This window comes from Rhododendron vialii, chromosome 3a (genome assembly GCF_030253575.1).
Source record: "Rhododendron vialii isolate Sample 1 chromosome 3a, ASM3025357v1".
Classification (NCBI taxonomy): domain Eukaryota; kingdom Viridiplantae; phylum Streptophyta; class Magnoliopsida; order Ericales; family Ericaceae; genus Rhododendron; species Rhododendron vialii.
Genome location: NC_080559.1, coordinates 10,954,750 through 10,973,092, shown reverse-complemented (window position 1 = coordinate 10,973,092; position 18,343 = coordinate 10,954,750). Strand labels below are relative to the sequence as shown.

Genomic DNA, 18,343 nt, shown 5'->3' with positions numbered 1-18,343 from the left:
GATCTTTTGAATGGTGCAAAAAAAATTAAAAAATTATTTCTCATTTTCATTATATTTGAGTTTGAAATTACCTTGTTTTTGAAAAAGAAGATTTAAAAAGAAAGCGGAACGGGGCCTACTGCTGTAAGACTTCTCAATGGAGATATAGACATTCAACACCAGCATGCGGCTCTAGTGAAAGACTCCAAAATGCTCATATCCCGAACTGGAACTACTACTACTCACGTTTACAGAATGGCTAATCAGAGAGTGCTGATAACCTCGCTCGCCTTGGAGCTGATCGACAAGACGAGGAGCTGGTAGTAACCTATGGCATACCAGCAGCTACTAGGCCTTTCCTTAGAGAGGACTTTCTGGGGGTGGGGCACCTCTGGGACTGAAGTTTAGCTTCTGATTCTGTTGAAACTGGCGTGTTTATTAGGATGTTTGTCTCTATGACTTGGTCGTGTAAAACTATAACTCTTTGATGTTTTATGAATTTCTGAAGTACCAAAAAAAGAAGAGAGAGCTAGAGATCAATGATAGTTGATGGAACTTAGCTGAAAATGGGATACAAAGAGAAATTCGCCAAAAAAAAAAGAGGCATTACGCCAACCGTGTCAAATTTTTTTGGGCAAGTTGTCACTTTTCATTACCAAAAAATTGCAATGCCTAAGCCATTTTATGCTCTCAGTGGGGCTTTGCTATGGTCAGATATTTGGGCTTGTCTACAAAACAACTGACTGGGGCTTGCACTCCATTTCCCTTTCGGAATCACATAATCCAAACCAATAACCCCCAGAATTGCACAGAACAATCAGTATTATTGTGAAATATTGCATACAAAATATTTAGGAACACAACTTTGAATACATGCATTGAACCGCTCTGGATACCATTATGTTCGAAATTGTACATGTTCCTCGTACTATTATTCTATTGGGTATTATAGTCACATGCAGTGGATCTCACATACTCACACTCACTTGTGGTCTCTCCCAAATGCTGTGCTCTATTTCCTGCAATTACCAACGTTATAAGCTTCCCTGTCTTGTAAGAAACTGTTTGCTCTGTCCTTTAGTTAGATTCCTCGACAATTTCACTGTAATAAGTCGCCAAGGTACCATAATTTGCACTTGTGTACGTCTTTGAATTAAGAGAGGGCTCCTAGGCCTTTGCGTAATGGAAGCTGGTCCCCTCCGCCTTCATCGGTTGATAAGTTTAATTGATGGAGCATACTCTTCCTCCTGCAACAAGGCTGCCTTTGGCATTTTGGCCAGAGATGGTGGTGGAATCGCTCAGTTTCGGAAGCATGGTAGAGTTCAGGCATCCTCGGCTTTGATTATTGAGGCTTGGGCATTGAGGATTGCTTGTTCCATGACGCTGGATAGAAATATCTAGGAGGCAATTTTTTTGGTTGGATTGCAAGACAATTATTGGGTGCATCAACTATAGGAACGCTGATTGTCCTTGGGAGATCAAGGCTTTGGTGGAAGATTGTAAAGGATTCTCAGGAGTTGACCAACTCAACTGTTGCTGAAACAGATTTCACCTCCACTTTCACGTCAGATTAGTGGTTAAGTTTGTTGAGATTAGCTTCTAATTAGGGACAGTAATCAGTTTTGTAATTAGGGATAGATATAAAAGGAGGGGCTGCTGTGTATTGTACTGACGATTTTCAGAAAGGAAATAATAGAAAAGTGCCTTTCTTCTCTTTCTCTCTCATATATTTTCTCTCTCTGTTTCTTGAAGAATCTTTGAAATTTCTCTTAGTTTTTGTCAAGAATCATGAATTTCTTCATGGTATCAGAGCCCTAATGGCGAAAGTCTGTTGATCCTAGGTGTACATCGAAGAACAATTGTTGATTTCAAGTTAGGGTTTCTCACAGATCTCTTCACCAACCTAGGGTTTGTCAGATCTCTTCAGCACCATGTCTGCAAGTGCGACTGATACGGGGGTTACGATGCCTCATTCCTTGGCGTTTCTGGTTGCCAATTTTCATACGCTCGTCAAAATCCAGCTAAGTTCTGATAACTATCTTTTGGAAAACACAAGTCTTGAATGCTCTTCGTGCGAATGGATTTATTGAATATGTTGATGGTACTATTCGTGCTCCACCATTACAGATACGTGATACAAGTAACGATCTTATCACCAATCCTGCCTTTCTGCTTTGGAAGTTAATTGATAGTCAATTGCTTTCATGTTTGACGGCATCATTGTCTGCTTCTGCTTTACCTCTAGTGTTAGGGTTAGAACATGCATGTGAAGTTTGGAGTTGTTTGGAGCAGCGGTTTAATTCCTTATCTAGAGCCAATATTCATGATCTTAAGCGCACTCTGTTCAATTTTACCAAGACTAGTACAATGGACCAATACATAGATGGCATCAAAATCTGTGCTCAAAAATTAAGTGCTGTTGGTTATCTTGTGGATGATGATGGATTACCACAAGAATTTGATCCCATAAAACCTGCTATTGGAGCACAACGAGATCTAAAGTTTCATGAGCTAGTGCCAATTTTAAAGGCAGAAGAGGCACGTTTACACAAGGGAAAAGGGGCGTTTAGTTCAGCTAGTGTGTTTGTTGCCACTCAGAAAATGCAAGATCTACATGTATCTGGTTCAGGTAGTTCTGCTCAGGGTTCCATGTTGCCAAACACTGGATCTTTTTCTGGTTCTATGGTTCCATCCTCTTCTTCTTCTGTGGTATATCAGCAGTCTCAACCTCAGATGCAACACTCTCAGACTCCTATGTTTCTGTCTCAACTATCACAGGGTACTTACTTCCCTCAATCCTCACAGTCAGGGCTCAGATTTTCTAATCGAAACAAGCCACGAGGTCAAGTCTTTGTTCCATTTTCGAAGCCAGGATGCTGTCAAGTCTGTGGAAAAGACAATCATACAGCTCGTACTTGCTATTATAGAAATACACAAACCTCTTTTCCTTCTTCCTCTTCACGAAGCATGTTTCCTCCATTAGTTTTTCAACCACCAAATATGTGGAGACCTGATCATACCACACAATTCTCAGTACCGTTTCCCCATGGACAACCCTATGTTCCTCCACATCCTCATGGATTTTCTCATTCTAGACCTCAGGCTCATTTTGTGCAATCTGATTTCTCCTCACATGGCTCTGGTATTCCTTTCTCACATGGATATAATAGTGGTTACAGTGGTCCTATGTACTCCACTCCAAGTATTCTTCCAGGATTTGAGAGTCCCACAGTACAGCATTCCTCAGGCCCTTCTACAGCAGCTTTTATTGCTACTTATCCAGCAACTCAAGGATCTTCTGCATATGTCTCTCCTTCTCAAAATTGGTATTTTGACAGTGGAGCAACAAACCATGTCACTCCTAATGCTGCAACACTCGCTCAAACTCAGCCCTATACTGTAGGAACATGAGTGACAGTTGGGAATGGCAAGATTCTACCTATTACATGTGTTGGGAAAGGACTATTGCCTACACCAAATGCCAACTTTCATTTAACCAATGTTTTGCACACACCTGCTATCACACATAATCTTCTTTCTGTTTTTCAGTTTGCCAAAGACAATAACTGTGCCCTAACCTTTGATTCCTCTGGTTATGTCATTCAGGACAACCAGTCTCATCGGATTCTGTTTCAAGGACCATGCCACAAGGGTCTCTACCCTATTCAGACTGTTTCTGAGTCTTCTTCTACTCAGGTTCCTGTGGCTTTTCATAGTAATAACACTGTGCCAGTCTCTCCTGCCTTTCTCTGGCATCAGAGGCTTGGTCATCCTAGTTTACCTCTCTTTCACGCTTTAATAAAGCAATTTGATTTGCCTGTTACCAAACCTTTTAATGTCTTGTTATAGTTGTCATAGTGTGAAAAGTCACAAACTGAGTTTTCCTATTTCTGTTTCTAAATCTGTTCAACCTTTTGATTTGTTACATATGGATGTATGGGGTCCTGCTCCTATACCATCTGTTAAGGGGTTTAGATATTATCTCCTCATCATTGATGATTGCACTAGATATTCTTGGTTGTTTCCCTTGCACTATAAATCTGATGTTGAGACAACTCTCACTCATTTCAAAGCTTATGTGCAAACTCAATTTCATACTTCTGCTAAGATGGTGAGACCTGACAATGTAAAAGAATTTGTTAATCATTATCTTACTAGTTTATTTCTAACTAGTGGTATAATACATCAGACTTCTTGTCCACACACACCAGAACAAAATGGTGTGGTGGAAAGAAAACATAGACATCTTATGGATGCTACTCTCACACTTCTTCATCAAGCAGGCATGCCAGCTAAGTTTTGGTTGGAAGCTTTACTCACAACAATTTTTCTAGCTAATAGACTTCCTCACTCTTCCTTGAATTTCCAGGTTCCTTATGTTCTTCTCTTTCATACAAAACCTGATTATCAAGCTCTCAAACCTTTTGATTGTGCTTGCTTCCCTTGGTTAAAACCATATAACTCACACAAACTAATCCCTAAATCCAAACCTTGTGTGTTTTTAGGATATTGTCCTACTTCTAAAGGATACAGGTGTTTTGATCCAATATCCAACAATGTATACATCTCTAGACATGTCAATTTTATTGAGTCTGATTTTCCCTATACCTCTCTTGTTTCTCAGTCCTTATCTCATACTTCAGATGAGTTGTCTACTTTTGTTGTTCCTCTTTCTAGTTTCCAAGATATTGTTGTCACAGTTCAACCACATGTGCCTGTGCCTTCTGTGTCTTCTTCTTTAGCTTCTTCTGTTGTTCCAGTTCCTTTTTTTGAGCATACTTCCTTTCCAATTCAATTTGGTTCCGATTTTACTGTTCATGTTCATGTTTCAACTTTTGTTTCCTCTTCTTCTAGTCCTATTTAATCTTCTCTTTCTGATCCTGCTTCTATTGTTCCCTCTTCTCCTGTTGTTGCTCCATCACATTCTATGAGAACTAGGTCTAAAAATGGTATATACAAACCATGACATCCTCTGACTTTGCTTGCTTCTGTATCCTCTTTTCCTACTAAAGAACCTTCTCATTTCTCTGAAGCCATACATCATCATGTCTGGCAAAAAGCCATGGCAGAAGAGTATGAAGCATTGGTTAAACAAGGCTTTTGGCATCTAGTTCCCCCACCCTCACATGGTAATATAATAGGTTGTCAATGGATCTTTAAGATTAAAAGCATTCTGATGGATCCGTAGCCAGATATAAGGCTAGACTTGTGGCTAATGGTAATCAACAAGAGGCAGGTATGGATTTCACTGAGACATTTAGCCCAGTGATCAAACAGCCTACTCTAAGAGTTATCTTGAGTCTTGCTATTCACCATAACTGGCCCCTCAGGCAGTTGGATGTTTCCAATGCCTTCTTACATGGTGTCATCCGCGAAGATGTTTACATGAAGCAACCCTTGGGGTATAAGGATCTTGTTCATCTCACTTTTGTTTGCAAGCTTTCTAAAGCCCTTTATGGTCTTCGACAAGCTCCCAGGGCATGGTATGCTATGTTCTCTGGTTATCTAGTAGAGTTGGGGTTTTGTTCTAGTAAAGCAGATACCTCTCTCTTCATTCTCACTAGAGGCAGCACCATCACTATTGTTTTGATCTATGTAGATGACATAGTCATCACTGGCAGTGATTCTGTATATATCTCTGAACTTATTGCTCTTCTCAGCAAACGTTTTGTCACGAAAGACTTGGGTACTCTTAATTACTTTTTGGGCCTTGAGGTTACTTCTACATCTTCTGGATTGTTTCTATCTCAAGCTAAGTATGCTACTGAGTTGCTACACAAGGCTGTCATGGTCGACTGCAAACCAAGTGACTCACCTGCTTCTGTCAAGCCAGGTTTACCCACTCCTGATTCTCTTTTTGTGGATATACATCTGTATAGAACTCTTGTGGGTTCTTTGCAATATCTGACATTGACTAGACCAGAGATCTCTTATTCTATAAATGTTGCTTGTCAACATATGCATTCCCCAAAACAGAGTGATTTCATTGCTGTTAAAAGGATCCTACGGTACATCAAGGGTACTGTGCATCAAGGGTTGCACTTTATTTCTAGTCCTCTGACTCTTACAGCTTATGCAGATGCTGATTGGGCAGGGGATCCTGTTGATAGAAGGTCCACTACAGGTTTTGCTGTTTTTATGGGGTCTAATTTGGTATCTTGGTGTGCCAAAAAACAACCTACAGTGGCCAGGTCCTCCACTGAAGCTGAGTATAGGGCCATGGCACACACAGCTAGTGATTTAATTTGGCTTCAACAATTATTTTCTAAGTTGCATATCACTGTGGCCACTCCACCCATGTTGTTTTGTGATAACAAATCTGCCATGGCACTTGCTTCTAATCCTGTGTTTCATGCCAGGACCAAACACATTGAGATAGATTATCACTTTATTCGTGAACAAGTTCTTAGTAAGCATATTGCTTTGTCTCATATTTGCTTTGCAGAACAACTTGTTGATATCTTTTCCAAAGCTTTATCAGTGTTTCGATTTCAGTTGCTTAGGTCCAAACTCATGGTGAGTGATCCTCCCATGCGTTTGCCCGGGGATGTAAAGGATTCTCAGGAGTTGACCAGCTCAACTGTTGCTGAAACAGATTTCACCTCCACTTCCACGTCAGATTAGTGGTTAAGTTTGCTGAGATTAGCTTCTAATTAGGGACAGTAATCAGTTTTGTAATTAGGGATAGATATAAAAGGAGGGGCTGCTTTGTATTGTACTGACGATTTTCAGAAAGGAAATAATAGAAAAGTGTCTTTCTTCTCTTTCTCTCTCATATATTTTCTCTCTCTGTTTCTTGAAGAATCTTTGAAATTTCTCTTAGTTTTTGTCAAGAATCATGAATTTCTTCAAAGATATTAGATTCTGGGCTACTTCGTTTAATTGGTCTTTCTCGTGGTGTTGCCATGAAAAAGAATCGAGCGGCTCATTGGCCAGCATCAAATAGTTTGAAAAGGATTTGTTTCATTTCAGGTTGTATTCTGTCTAAGCTAGAACTTCTCATGTGATCCTTTTGGGGAAAAAAATAACCGTCTTTGAATTCTCAAAATTATAAGCTAAATTGATTGTGATCCAAACTTTGCCTTTAAGCATCTTTTCAAGCCCGATTGTGTGGCTAAAGTATACAACAATGTTAGCGGCACCGATGGAGGTGCACATATATTTGAAATCGTCCATTACCCGCGAATTTTATATGAGAAATGTGGAGCTCCCACACATTAATTGGTTCCGGATACATTAGTGTCCTAATTTTTACCGTTTTGTTGGAGTCCATAATATTTTTGGTGTTGGGAAAAATTCAACATGATCAACTAATTCTAGAGACGAATTCCAGTACAAAACGATTAATTGAATACATATTACAAATTAAATAACTAGAATACATAATGAACTGCAAATATAAACCCAATTGAGCTCTGTAAACAGTCTCTTTAACGCAGATTCACTACCTCATCGATGGGAGTTGGAGGTTGACTAGTGTTTTTCTCCTCAGGATAGAACGGTTAGACTACAACTGTCAGAACACCACCAAAGGCTGTCATGGCAAACTGACTAACATTTGCGTCTCTCTCACACAAGAACATTTTCAGAATGTTGCTATGAGGAACTTGTGAACTGGTGAGCAACACAAAACGGGAATGATCAATTTATTGTTAGAAATTTTTCAGAATTTGTGAATAAAATTGAGGCATTCGGAGAGTCCCCATATGTGGTTTATGACAGAAATCGTATGTGAATTCATTTCATGAGCTTTCCCCTGTTCATGGCTGTGTATTCTTTTTTTGTCAAAAGCCTGTGTATTCAAGGCCTGAATTCATGGTGTCGCAGCAACCAATGCTCACCTCTTGTGTATATATTGGGTATCCCGTTTTTCCATTTCTACATCAGTTCCATGAAATACACAAAGCTCCATTCCAAAATTGTTCGTGTGAGAGAGAGGCAGTTCGCCAAGGCATCCATCGGTGGTGTTCCGACGGTTGTGGTCTAGCCGTTTTATCCTGGGAGATAGATGCCAGTCAACCTTCCCCATTGATGAGGCGGTGAATCTCTTTTAAGGATACTGTTTACAGAGATTGGCTCGGTTTATGTATCGGATTTCGGAGGTGTTTGACAGGTGGATTTTCCCATTTTCCCAATCCTATTTCTGCATGCCATCACGTTTGATTTCTGTTTTCGTATTCTGGATTCTTGCCGATCGCATTTTTCCGGACATTTATATGCGAAGATGCTGCAGAATGAATAGGGTGCCATGAATTCGTGAAACTCCAGAATTGATTTCTTCCAATAACTCTATATAGGAACTGTTGGTGCAAAATTCGTCATAGCCGATAAAAGTGGATAAACAGAGATGCTTCAAGTCACGTTACTATGTCGCTGTCCTTAAGACGATATTCGCCCCCACCAATTCAAGAGAATACGGTGTGCACCGGGTTACAGCGAAGCCGCCTCCAAGATAAAATGAAGCCCAGTCTCCAACTGTTGTCTAACTGCGTTATGCACAAACGAAGAGAGACCCGAATACCTTTGGATTTTGCGAGCCTCTTAAGTATAATCGTAGGAGATAATTCTAGAGAGAAAGAACAATCAGAATTGTTCTGATTCTTTTCATCATTTCAATTGGTAGAACCATTTGCCTTTTATAGGCATAGATCGTGACCGTTGGCTAATGATTACACCTCTTTTATTAAATGCAATAGTCATGTCTATTCATTCTACCCCAATGGTCACACCTTTTGGTCTGGTAATGTCTATTCATTTAACCTGAATAGACACACCTTTTGTGCTCAAATCCAATATTCACGTCTATTCATTTAACCTGAATAGTCACGCCTCTTGGATTAAAACCGTTCACCAATATTTACATTTAATATTCATTAAATATTTTGGAAATGTTCCAACAGGAACATGGGTAATAAACCTGCAAAACTGTACGTTGGCCTTTGAGTTCCGCTGTCCAGGTGTCCGTCTTCGGTTCAAATTTGGCTTGCCATCAAAAAACACGGGACCCTCCGAAATTTCAAAAGTGAATTCACTAATATTTCCAACATTTGCAAACGTACATAAACATTTCTCCTCGTTATGGCCATTGGAAACAAAACAAAGAAGACCAAGAAAAATAGATTAAAGTGATTTGGACTTCTCACAGCTGCAATTTTAATGGTGTGATAATGATAATGGAGAGGAACAGAGTATGGGTATTAATTCCAAAATTGTACTAGTATATTTATAAGAAGTTTGAATTAGGTGAGAGATTTCTTTTTTAGGAGTATAATTATTTTCAAAAGTGCTACACACATAACGGTTGTATAAAACACAACACACAACCAATCTCTAGCTGTCCATTGCTGTAATAAATGGTCACGATTCACTCAAACTCTTTCCATAAAAGTTAGACTTTTTCTTGGAAGAGTTTGTTTAAAATCTAGACCATCCAAATACATCTGGACGGTCAGAATTATGCACACAACCAACACAACGGTTGTGCAAGTAGCATTTTTGAATTATTCTGGGGTACCTCGGAATATTTGGTGAGATATCTCTCTCTCTCTCTCATGCCTATAATTTTTTTTTTGATCGGCCTCTCATGCCTATAAATTATGTCTGTGTATGGTGATGAAAAAACTAACAAGAAGAAAAAGAAGGATAAAAACATAATCGTCATATTAATAATGTGATTGCTGATCTAGAAGGGGGCAGGGATTCGTTCAATATCTGCAAAATGATCATAGCCCAAAAAATTTGTCTTCAACTGTCTTCAATACTCTTGAACGAATACCTACTTCTTCAAAGAGCAGAATTAAGACTATGAACAACACGAAAACATACAAAAAATAATAACTGAGTAAGAATTCTCTAAAGTAAAATGTTGATGAAAATAAGGTACCTTAATCATGGATCTCGTCTATTCGCATTTAGCATAGATTATGAACCTCTCTTTCTCCAATAAAGGTATGAAGCAAAAACTGATTTCTCCTCTTTTTGGAGAGGCTGATGAATTGGAAGAATTGTGTGTATAATCATAAAGGAAAACCAAAGTATAGCCTAGATTATTATTGAAAACAGAGGATTTTTTTTTTTTTGAAGAAACATATATGTGAATGTTAATTATTAAAAGAAAAAGGGTTGTTTCCTTTTCGAATATAAATCCGAAAAGGATTGTTTCCTTTTTTTACTGTAGGGAAATCAACCTAAACGGAAACAACTTTAGAGCAAATATTAAATTGAATGTAAGAAAATAAATTATTGAGTTGATTACTTGATTTAAGTTCAAAAAAATAATCAACTCTTTTAAGGAAACAACTTAAAAGCAATCAATTGAAAGAATGTAAATTAACCTAAACGGAAACAACTTAAAAGCAAATATTGAATTGAATGTAATTAAGAAAATCAACTTTGGAAGAAGATAAATTATTGAGTTGATTTAAGTTCAAAAAAATAATCAAGTCTTTTAAGAAAACAAATTAAAAGCAATCAATTGAAAGAATGTAAATCAACTTAAACTGAAACAACTTAAAAGCAAATGTTGAATTGAATATAAGAAAATCAACTTTAGAAGAAAATCAATTATTGAGTTGATTTAAGTTCAAAAAAATAATCAAGTCTTTTAAGGAAACAAATTAAAAACAATCAATTGAAAGAATGTAAATCAACTTAAACTGAAACAACTTAAAAGCAAATGTTGAATTGAATGTAAGAAAAAAAAATCAACTTTAGAAGAAAATCAATTATTGGTTTAATTTAAGTTCAAAAAAATAATCAAGTCTTTTGAGGAAACAACTTAAAAGCAATCAATTAAAAGTATTTATTTTATTCAAAAAAAATTAAAAGTATTTATCAATCATAATAAGGTAATTAGGAGGTTTATATTAATTAAGAAGTGTTCTCTTGATCGAACGGCTATAACTTATTGAAAATTCAATCTGATGGCTAGAGAGGTGCTTTTGTTTGTATATGTAGACAAAAATCACCCTATTTTATACTACGTAATTCAGATGGATTGTGTAAATATTTGTGGTTGTGTAGAATGATTATTAGAGAAAAATCTTAGTAAAATGACAAAAAGGTTCTAGTCACTCTGAATAATCCTCGAATCTATAAATAGACAGAGCAAGCCACCCACAATACTAAATCTCATGCACTGAAACCTCCATACAAAACTCCCATTAACATAACCACCACCACCACATTAATTCATTTGCTCTCTATCTCCTCCCATGGCCACCCAAATCCACAACCACCATCTCCACTTCCTCATCGTCCCCCTCATGTCCCAAAGCCACCTTATCCCCATGACTGACTTCGCCAAACTCCTCGCCGCCCACCACCGCGGCCACACCGTCACCATCATCACCACCCCATTAAACGCCGTCAGCTTCCAGCCCCTCATCGACCGAGCCACCAGTTCTGGCTTCGATATCCGCCTCATCCCCCTTGACTTCCCATGTTCCGAAGCCGGCTTACCCGAAAACATCGAGAACCTGGAGTCCCTCACTTCACCTGACCACGTCACACTGTTCTTCACAGCCACCTCTTTGCTCCAACAACCCTTGGAAAAACTAATATCCGAGTTAAAACCCCCGCCTAACTGTTTAATTACCAGCAATGCCCTTCCTTGGACATCCGAAGTCGCTGCAAAATTTGACATCCCGAGATACGTTTTCAATGCTATTTCTTGCTTCACTCTCCTCTGTTCCAACCGGATTGATGATGGTGTTATAAACACGGATTCAGAGTCGATTCTGGTGCCCGATATGCCTCACCGGATTGAGTTTAAGAAAACCCAGCTGCCCCAATTCGTGAGAAAGAATTCCTCCAAGCTGAAAGGGATTTCGGATCATATGAGAGGCGCAAGGGGTATTTTGGTCAATAGCTTTGAGGAGATGGAGATGAAGTATGTGGAGGAATACAAGAAAATAGCAGAGAATACTTGGTGCATTGGGCCTGTTTCTCTTTGTAACAAAGTTGTTTCGGATAAGTTTGATAGGGGAAACAAAGCTGCCATCGATGAGCACCACTGCCTGAGATGGCTGGATTCGAAAACTTCGAATTCGGTCATCTACGCTTGTTTTGGTAGTTTATGTCACATATCATGTTCCCAGTTAATTGAAATAGGGTTGGGGTTGGAATCAATGAATCGATCGTTTATTTGGATAATCAGAGGAGCAGATAAATCAGTTGAGCTAGAGATGTGGTTGGGGACAGAAAAATTCGAAGAGAGGAATAAAGAAAGGGGGTTAGTGATTAAAGGGTGGGCGCCCCAAGTTATGATACTATCGCATCCAGCCGTAGGGGGGTTCTTGACTCACTGCGGGTGGAACTCAACTCTAGAAGGAGTGAGTGCGGGGGTGCCCATGGTAACATGGCCGATGTTCTCAGAGCAATTTTATAATGAGAAGTTGATTACGGAGGTGTTGAGGATTGGAGTGAGGATTGGAGTTGAGGTTGGGATGCAGTGGGGTAATGAGGAGGTCGGGGTGCTGGTGAAGAGAGAGAAAGTGAAGGCGGCGGTAGAGGAGGTGATGAGGGATGGGGATGAAGGAGGAAAGAGGAGGAGGAGAGCTAGGGAGCTTGGAGAGATGGCAAAGAGAGCAGTTGAAGAAGGGGGATCATCTTACTTGAACATGGCATTGTTGATTGAAGATGTTATCCAACATGCAAACCAATCCAATGGGGTTAAATTACAAACACTAGTGTAGTTCGTGGAGAGGTCACAAATTCATGTCGGGTTCATAGACTTCTTCTTTAACTCCACATCATTGTATGGTGGCGGAAGAGTCTAGATGGAGGACCATTACAAGGTTAATTGGTGATTTCTGTTATATTGGAATTTACAATTGAACCTAGTAGTACTAGGATGTTGGTTTTTAAAGAGAGTTGGAGTACCAAGTGGTGATTGCTTCGGGGTGTCCGGAGGTTTACACTGGATAGATGGGTTCAATTAGTGGCCCTCCTGTGGGGTGGTCATTCGTCACCAAAAGAAAAATCCATTGAAGTTTGATAAAGTGTCCTTATATTTTTTCAGCATTGCTACACCTATATACAAACATATTGTTACTAAATTAGGCATATATAGTTATTGTAAAGCTTTTCTGGACTACTCAAAGTTTCAACTCTAGTCTTGATACTAGCTAGTTCAGTCAAGCTTTTGCTTCTTCTTCTTCTTTTTCGCTCAGAGCAAGCCCGGTTAGAATAGATCTTTTGAATTTGTTCATTGTAGAGAAGAAGAGGTTAATGATAGTTGAGAAGAAAAGAATGTGCGTGGTATATAATCAGTGTTTTTATTTTTATTTACGAAGATGCATGATGCAGCGAAATTAACAAGAGATTAGTTAGCGTATTAATCTAAACGAGATAGGTACTCGTAACAACGAGTAGTTCTTGAATCCTCAAGAAGAAAGACAAAAGTGGAAAATTATTGATGAAAAAGTTAAGGCAAAACGTTAGGTTTACAACCCTTTAATAGGCCAGAACCCGAAACCCTAATAATAATAAGCTGAAAAATAAAAAGTCCCAAAATTTGGGGCTTTTCCTAAAATTGAAAACGGGAATGAAAAACAAGAGTTTCCCAAAAAAATCAACTAAAAAAGAATTGCGGTCTAAGAGTTATTAACGAATTAAAAAGTTTCCTAAAACGGGCAAAAATCATCAAATTGAGGGCCTAAATGAATGTTTCGGGGCTGAAAAACACCACACGTCACGAACTTAGGGTGGTGAGTCTTGACCGGAGCGCGCTAGCCCACCAAGTTTGGGCCTATTCCGAGGTCGTTCGAATTTTGCCAAATTTGGTAATCTGAAATTAAACACCGTTTGGACTTCCGAGGCTTGGCACGATCTAACTGATCATGAAATTGAGCCTCCACGTATTCTACATCATGGCAGATGGTAGTGTTGACCGAAGAATAAGGAATGGTAAACGGAGAATGAAAGCTAGAGAATGTTACTCTTAGGGTTAAGAGACCCCAGTGTCTCGTTATTGGTACACTTAGGCAAATCTGGAAAGATAGGAGCCGTAAGAGTTTGGATAACATTGATGTGGAAACTGCTATTAGTTTCGAGGCCATCAATAACCTTTCCTCTGAGGTTACTGGCTTACTGCTGCTTTCAATTCTTCCCAAACTGGCGAACAAAATCATACAGAACTAATGCTATGGAGCCTTCCTTGGGCAGGTGAAGTTAAACTCAACACGGATGGATGCTCGTGTATGGGGTTCAATGGGAAAGCGGGTTTTGGAGGCTCGTTTCAAGACTCTACGGGTGCTTGGATCTTGGGTTTCTACAGCAAACTTTTTTCTTTTTTTTTTTGCTCGGCAAACGAAATTTCTATGGCAAACTTAAACATGAGTTCTTCCAGTCTTGAAGCGGAACTATGGGGCTTATATACAGAGGCCTCACCATAATATCGGAAAAATTAAGGAATTATTCATGTCAAGTTGGAGACGGACTCGCTTACTGCTTGTAAGACTTCTCAATGGAGATATAGACGTTCAACACCAGCATGCGGCTCTGGTGGAAGACTCCAAATCGCTCATGTCCCAAACAGGAACTCCTATTACTCCTGTTTACAGAATGGATAATCAGAGTGCTGATAACCTCGCTCGCCTTGGAGCTGATCAACAAGACGAGGAGCTTGTATTAACCTATGACATACCAGCAGCTACTAGGCCTTTCCTTGGAGAGGACTTTCTGGGGGTGTGGGGCATCTCCAGAACTGAAGTTTAGTTTCTGATGTTGTTGAACTGGCTTATTTAGTTGATGGAACTTCGCTGAAAATGGGATACAAAGGGAAATTCACTAAAAAAATGGCATTACACCAACAATGTCAAATTTTTTTGGGCAAAATGTCACTTTTCGTTACCAAAAAATTGCAATGCCTAAGCCATTTTATGCTCTCAGTGGGCCTTTGCTATGGTCAGATATTTGGGCTTGTCTTCAAAACAGCTGACTGTGGTCTGTGGCTTGCACTCCATTTCCCTTTTGGATTCACTCTATCCAAACCAATAATCCCCAGAATTGCACAGAACAATCAGTATTAAGGTGATATATTGCATACAAAATAGTATATAGCAACACAACTTTTAGTCACATCTCTGGATACCGTTATGTCCGGAATTGTGTTCCTAGCATTACTCTATCGGGTATTAGAGTCACATGCAGTGGATCTCACATACTCACATTCACTTGGGGTCTCTCCCAAATGCTGTGCGCTATTTCCTGCAATTATTACCAACGTTATAAGCTTCCCTGTCTTGTAAGAAACTGTTTGCTCTGTTCTTTCGTTAGATTCCTCTACAATTTCGCTATAAGTCGCCAGAGTGCCATAATTGCACTTGCGTACGTCTTTGAATTCTCAAAATTATGAGCTAAATTGACTGTGATCCAAACTTTGCCTTTAAGCATCTTTTCAAGCCCGATCGCGTGGCTAAAGTATACAACCATGTTAAGAGGCACAGATGGAGGCGCACATATCTGAACACACATATATTTGAAATCCTCCAATGCTTGTCAATTTTATACAAGAAATGTGGAGCTCCCACACATTAAATGGTTCTGGATACATTAGTGTCCTAATTTTTATCTTTCCGTGGGTGTCCATAATATTTTTGGTGTTCAAAAAAATACAACATGATCAAATAATTCTGGATACAAATTCCAGTACAAAATGATTAATCGAATACAGATTACTAATTAAATAAGTAGAATACATAACGAACTGCAATTATAAACCGAACCGAGATCTGTAAACAATCTTCTTAAAACAAATTCATTGCCTCACTGATGGGAGTTGGAAGTTGACCGGTGTCTCTCTCTCACGATAGATAAGTTAGATTAGCGTCAAACCACCCCTTAGTCACGCTAACATAACTACTAGTACATCTCTCTATAAGTAGAAAGAGCAAGCCGCTCCACAATCTCACACAATATATAACTACTAGTACATCTCATGCACTGAAACCTCCATCCAAAACTCCAACTAACACCAACCACCAAAACACATTAATTCATTTGCTTTCTATCTCCTCCCATGGCCACCCAAATCCACCGCCACCATCTACACTTCCTCATCGTCCCCCTCATGTCCCAAAGCCACCTTATCCCCATGACCGACTTCGCCAAACTCCTCGCCGCCCACCACCGTGGCCTCACCGTCACCATCGTCACCACCCCCTTAAACGCCGCCCGCTTCGAACCCCTCATCAACCGAGCCACCGCTTCCGGCCTCAGTATCCGCCTCATCCCCCTCCATTTCCCTTGTTCCAAAGCTGGCTTACCCGAAAACATTGAGAACATGGACTCCCTCACTTCCCCTAACCACCTCACACTCTTCTTCACAGCCACCTCTTTGCTCCAGCAACCCTTGGAAAAACTGATTGCCGAGTTAGAGCCCCCGCCTAGCTGTTTAATTACCAGCAACGCCCTCCCTTGGACTTCCGAAATCGCTACAAAATTCGGTATCCCGAGATACGATTTCAACGCACTTTCTTGCTTCACCCTCCTCTGTTCCAACAGGATTAATGATGCTGTTATAGACACGGATTCAGAGTCGATTCTGGTACCCGACATGCCTCACCGAATCGAGTTCAAGAAAACCCAGCTGCCCCAATTCGTGAGAAAGTATTCCCCCCAGGTGGAAAAGCTTTTGGATCAGGTGAGAGCGGCAAAGGCTTCTGCGAGGGGTATTTTGGTCAATAGCTTTGAGGAGATGGAGATGCAGTATGTGGAGGGAAACAAGAAAATAGCAGAGAATACTTGGTGCATTGGGCCTGTTTCTCTCTGTAACAAAGAGGTTTCGGACAAATTTGATAGGGGTAACAAAGCTGCCATCGATGAGCACCACTGCCTGAGATGGCTGAATTCGAAAACTCCGAATTCGGTCATCTACGCTTGTTTCGGTAGTTTATGTCACATATCATGTTCTCAGTTGATTGAAATTGGTTTGGGATTGGAATCGTCGGACCGTTCGTTCATTTGGATAATCAGAGGAGCTGATAAATCGGCCGAGGTGGAGAAGTGGCTGGAGACAGAGAGATTCGAAGAGAGGAACAAAGAGAAAGGGTTGGTGATCAAAGGGTGGGCGCCCCAAGTCATGATACTTTCGCATCCGGCTGTCGGAGGGTTCTTAACTCACTGCGGGTGGAACTCGACTCTGGAAGGAGTGTGTGCGGGGTTGCCCATGGTAACGTGGCCGATGTTCGCAGAGCAATTTTATAATGAGAAGCTGGTCACGGAGGTGTTGGGTATTGGAGTGAGGATTGGAGTTGAGGTTGGGATGCAGTGGGGCAATGAGGAGGTCGGGGCGTTGGTAAAGAGAGAGAAAGTGAAGGCGGCGGTGGAGGAGGTGATGAGGGAGGGGAAGGAAGGAGGAGAGAGGAGGAGGAGAGCTAGGGAGCATGGAGAGATGGCAAAGAGAGCAGTTGAGGAAGGGGGATCATCTTACTTGAACATGACATTGTTGATTGAAGATGTTATCCAACATGCCAATCAATCCAATGGGCTAAAACTGGGAACACTAGTGTAGTTCAATTCACTGCCTTCGGGCATCGCCACTTGATATTTCGGGTTCTTCGATCCGTAAGCACATGTTAATTCGATGTTGCTTTGTACGTAACCGCGATAATATTTATCGAACAATTATCATTTCTCAAGTAGCATAATTTCGATTGTAGTACTTCATCAAAGAACCAGTCTACTAGCACAGCAAATCTGTGCACAGATTGTGCACAAATTTCTATGTGGGACCCACTACGGGTCTCACACAAGTGATCCGAGCCGTTCATTATGTTTAAAACATTTTTTCAAGGGCCTTCGTGAAAAATCAGCTCAATCCGATATCTATAAGTGCTTGATTTAGGTGGTGTTCCGGTTTCTTAAAAAAAGAACTTTTAGAAAAAAAAGGTAATTTCAAGCTCAAAAATCATATGTTTACATAAATAATTTTTCTACCAATATGAATCTTGTTTGATAGATCTCATTGAGATCTTTTAAACGGTGCAAAAAAAATTAAAAAAATATTTTTCATTTTCATTATATTTGAGTTTGAAATTACCTCCGTTTGAAAAAAAGTACTTTTTCTAAAAGCGGAACACCACTAATCATCTAACTTTTCATTCAAGTTTTTAGATAATGAAAAGTTAGACGATTAGATCAAGTACTTATAGGTATCATATTGAACGGCTTGGATCACTTGTGTGGGACCCTTAGTGGGCCCCACATAGAAATCTGTGCACAATCTGTGCACAGATTTGCTGTGCAAGTAGACTTTCTGTTCATCAAATTCTTGAAGATGCGGAAACAAAAAGGATTTTGGCAGGAACAAAAATGATTTTGACATTATCAGCTCCCTTGCTATTACTCCTAATCCTAAATG

General features: G+C 39.9%; 2 protein-coding genes across 2 annotated transcripts; both read left to right on the top strand.

Annotated features, from left to right (window-relative positions):
* The first annotated feature begins 11,069 nt into the window (after positions 1-11,069).
* On the top strand, positions 11,070-14,697 carry LOC131321104 (UDP-glycosyltransferase 73C3-like). Its single transcript, XM_058352116.1, has 3 exons — positions 11,070-12,650; positions 14,146-14,256; positions 14,338-14,697. Exons 1-3 carry the CDS (start codon positions 11,193-11,195, stop codon positions 14,695-14,697), a joined length of 1,929 nt encoding a protein of 642 aa, XP_058208099.1. The 5' UTR covers positions 11,070-11,192.
* Positions 14,698-15,894: 1,197 nt separating this feature from the next.
* LOC131319436 (UDP-glycosyltransferase 73C3-like) lies at positions 15,895-17,621 on the top strand. Its single transcript, XM_058349669.1, has one exon. The coding sequence runs from the start codon at positions 16,001-16,003 to the stop codon at positions 17,492-17,494; it is 1,494 nt and encodes a 497-aa protein (XP_058205652.1). The 5' UTR covers positions 15,895-16,000; the 3' UTR covers positions 17,495-17,621.
* Positions 17,622-18,343: the final 722 nt, after the last annotated feature.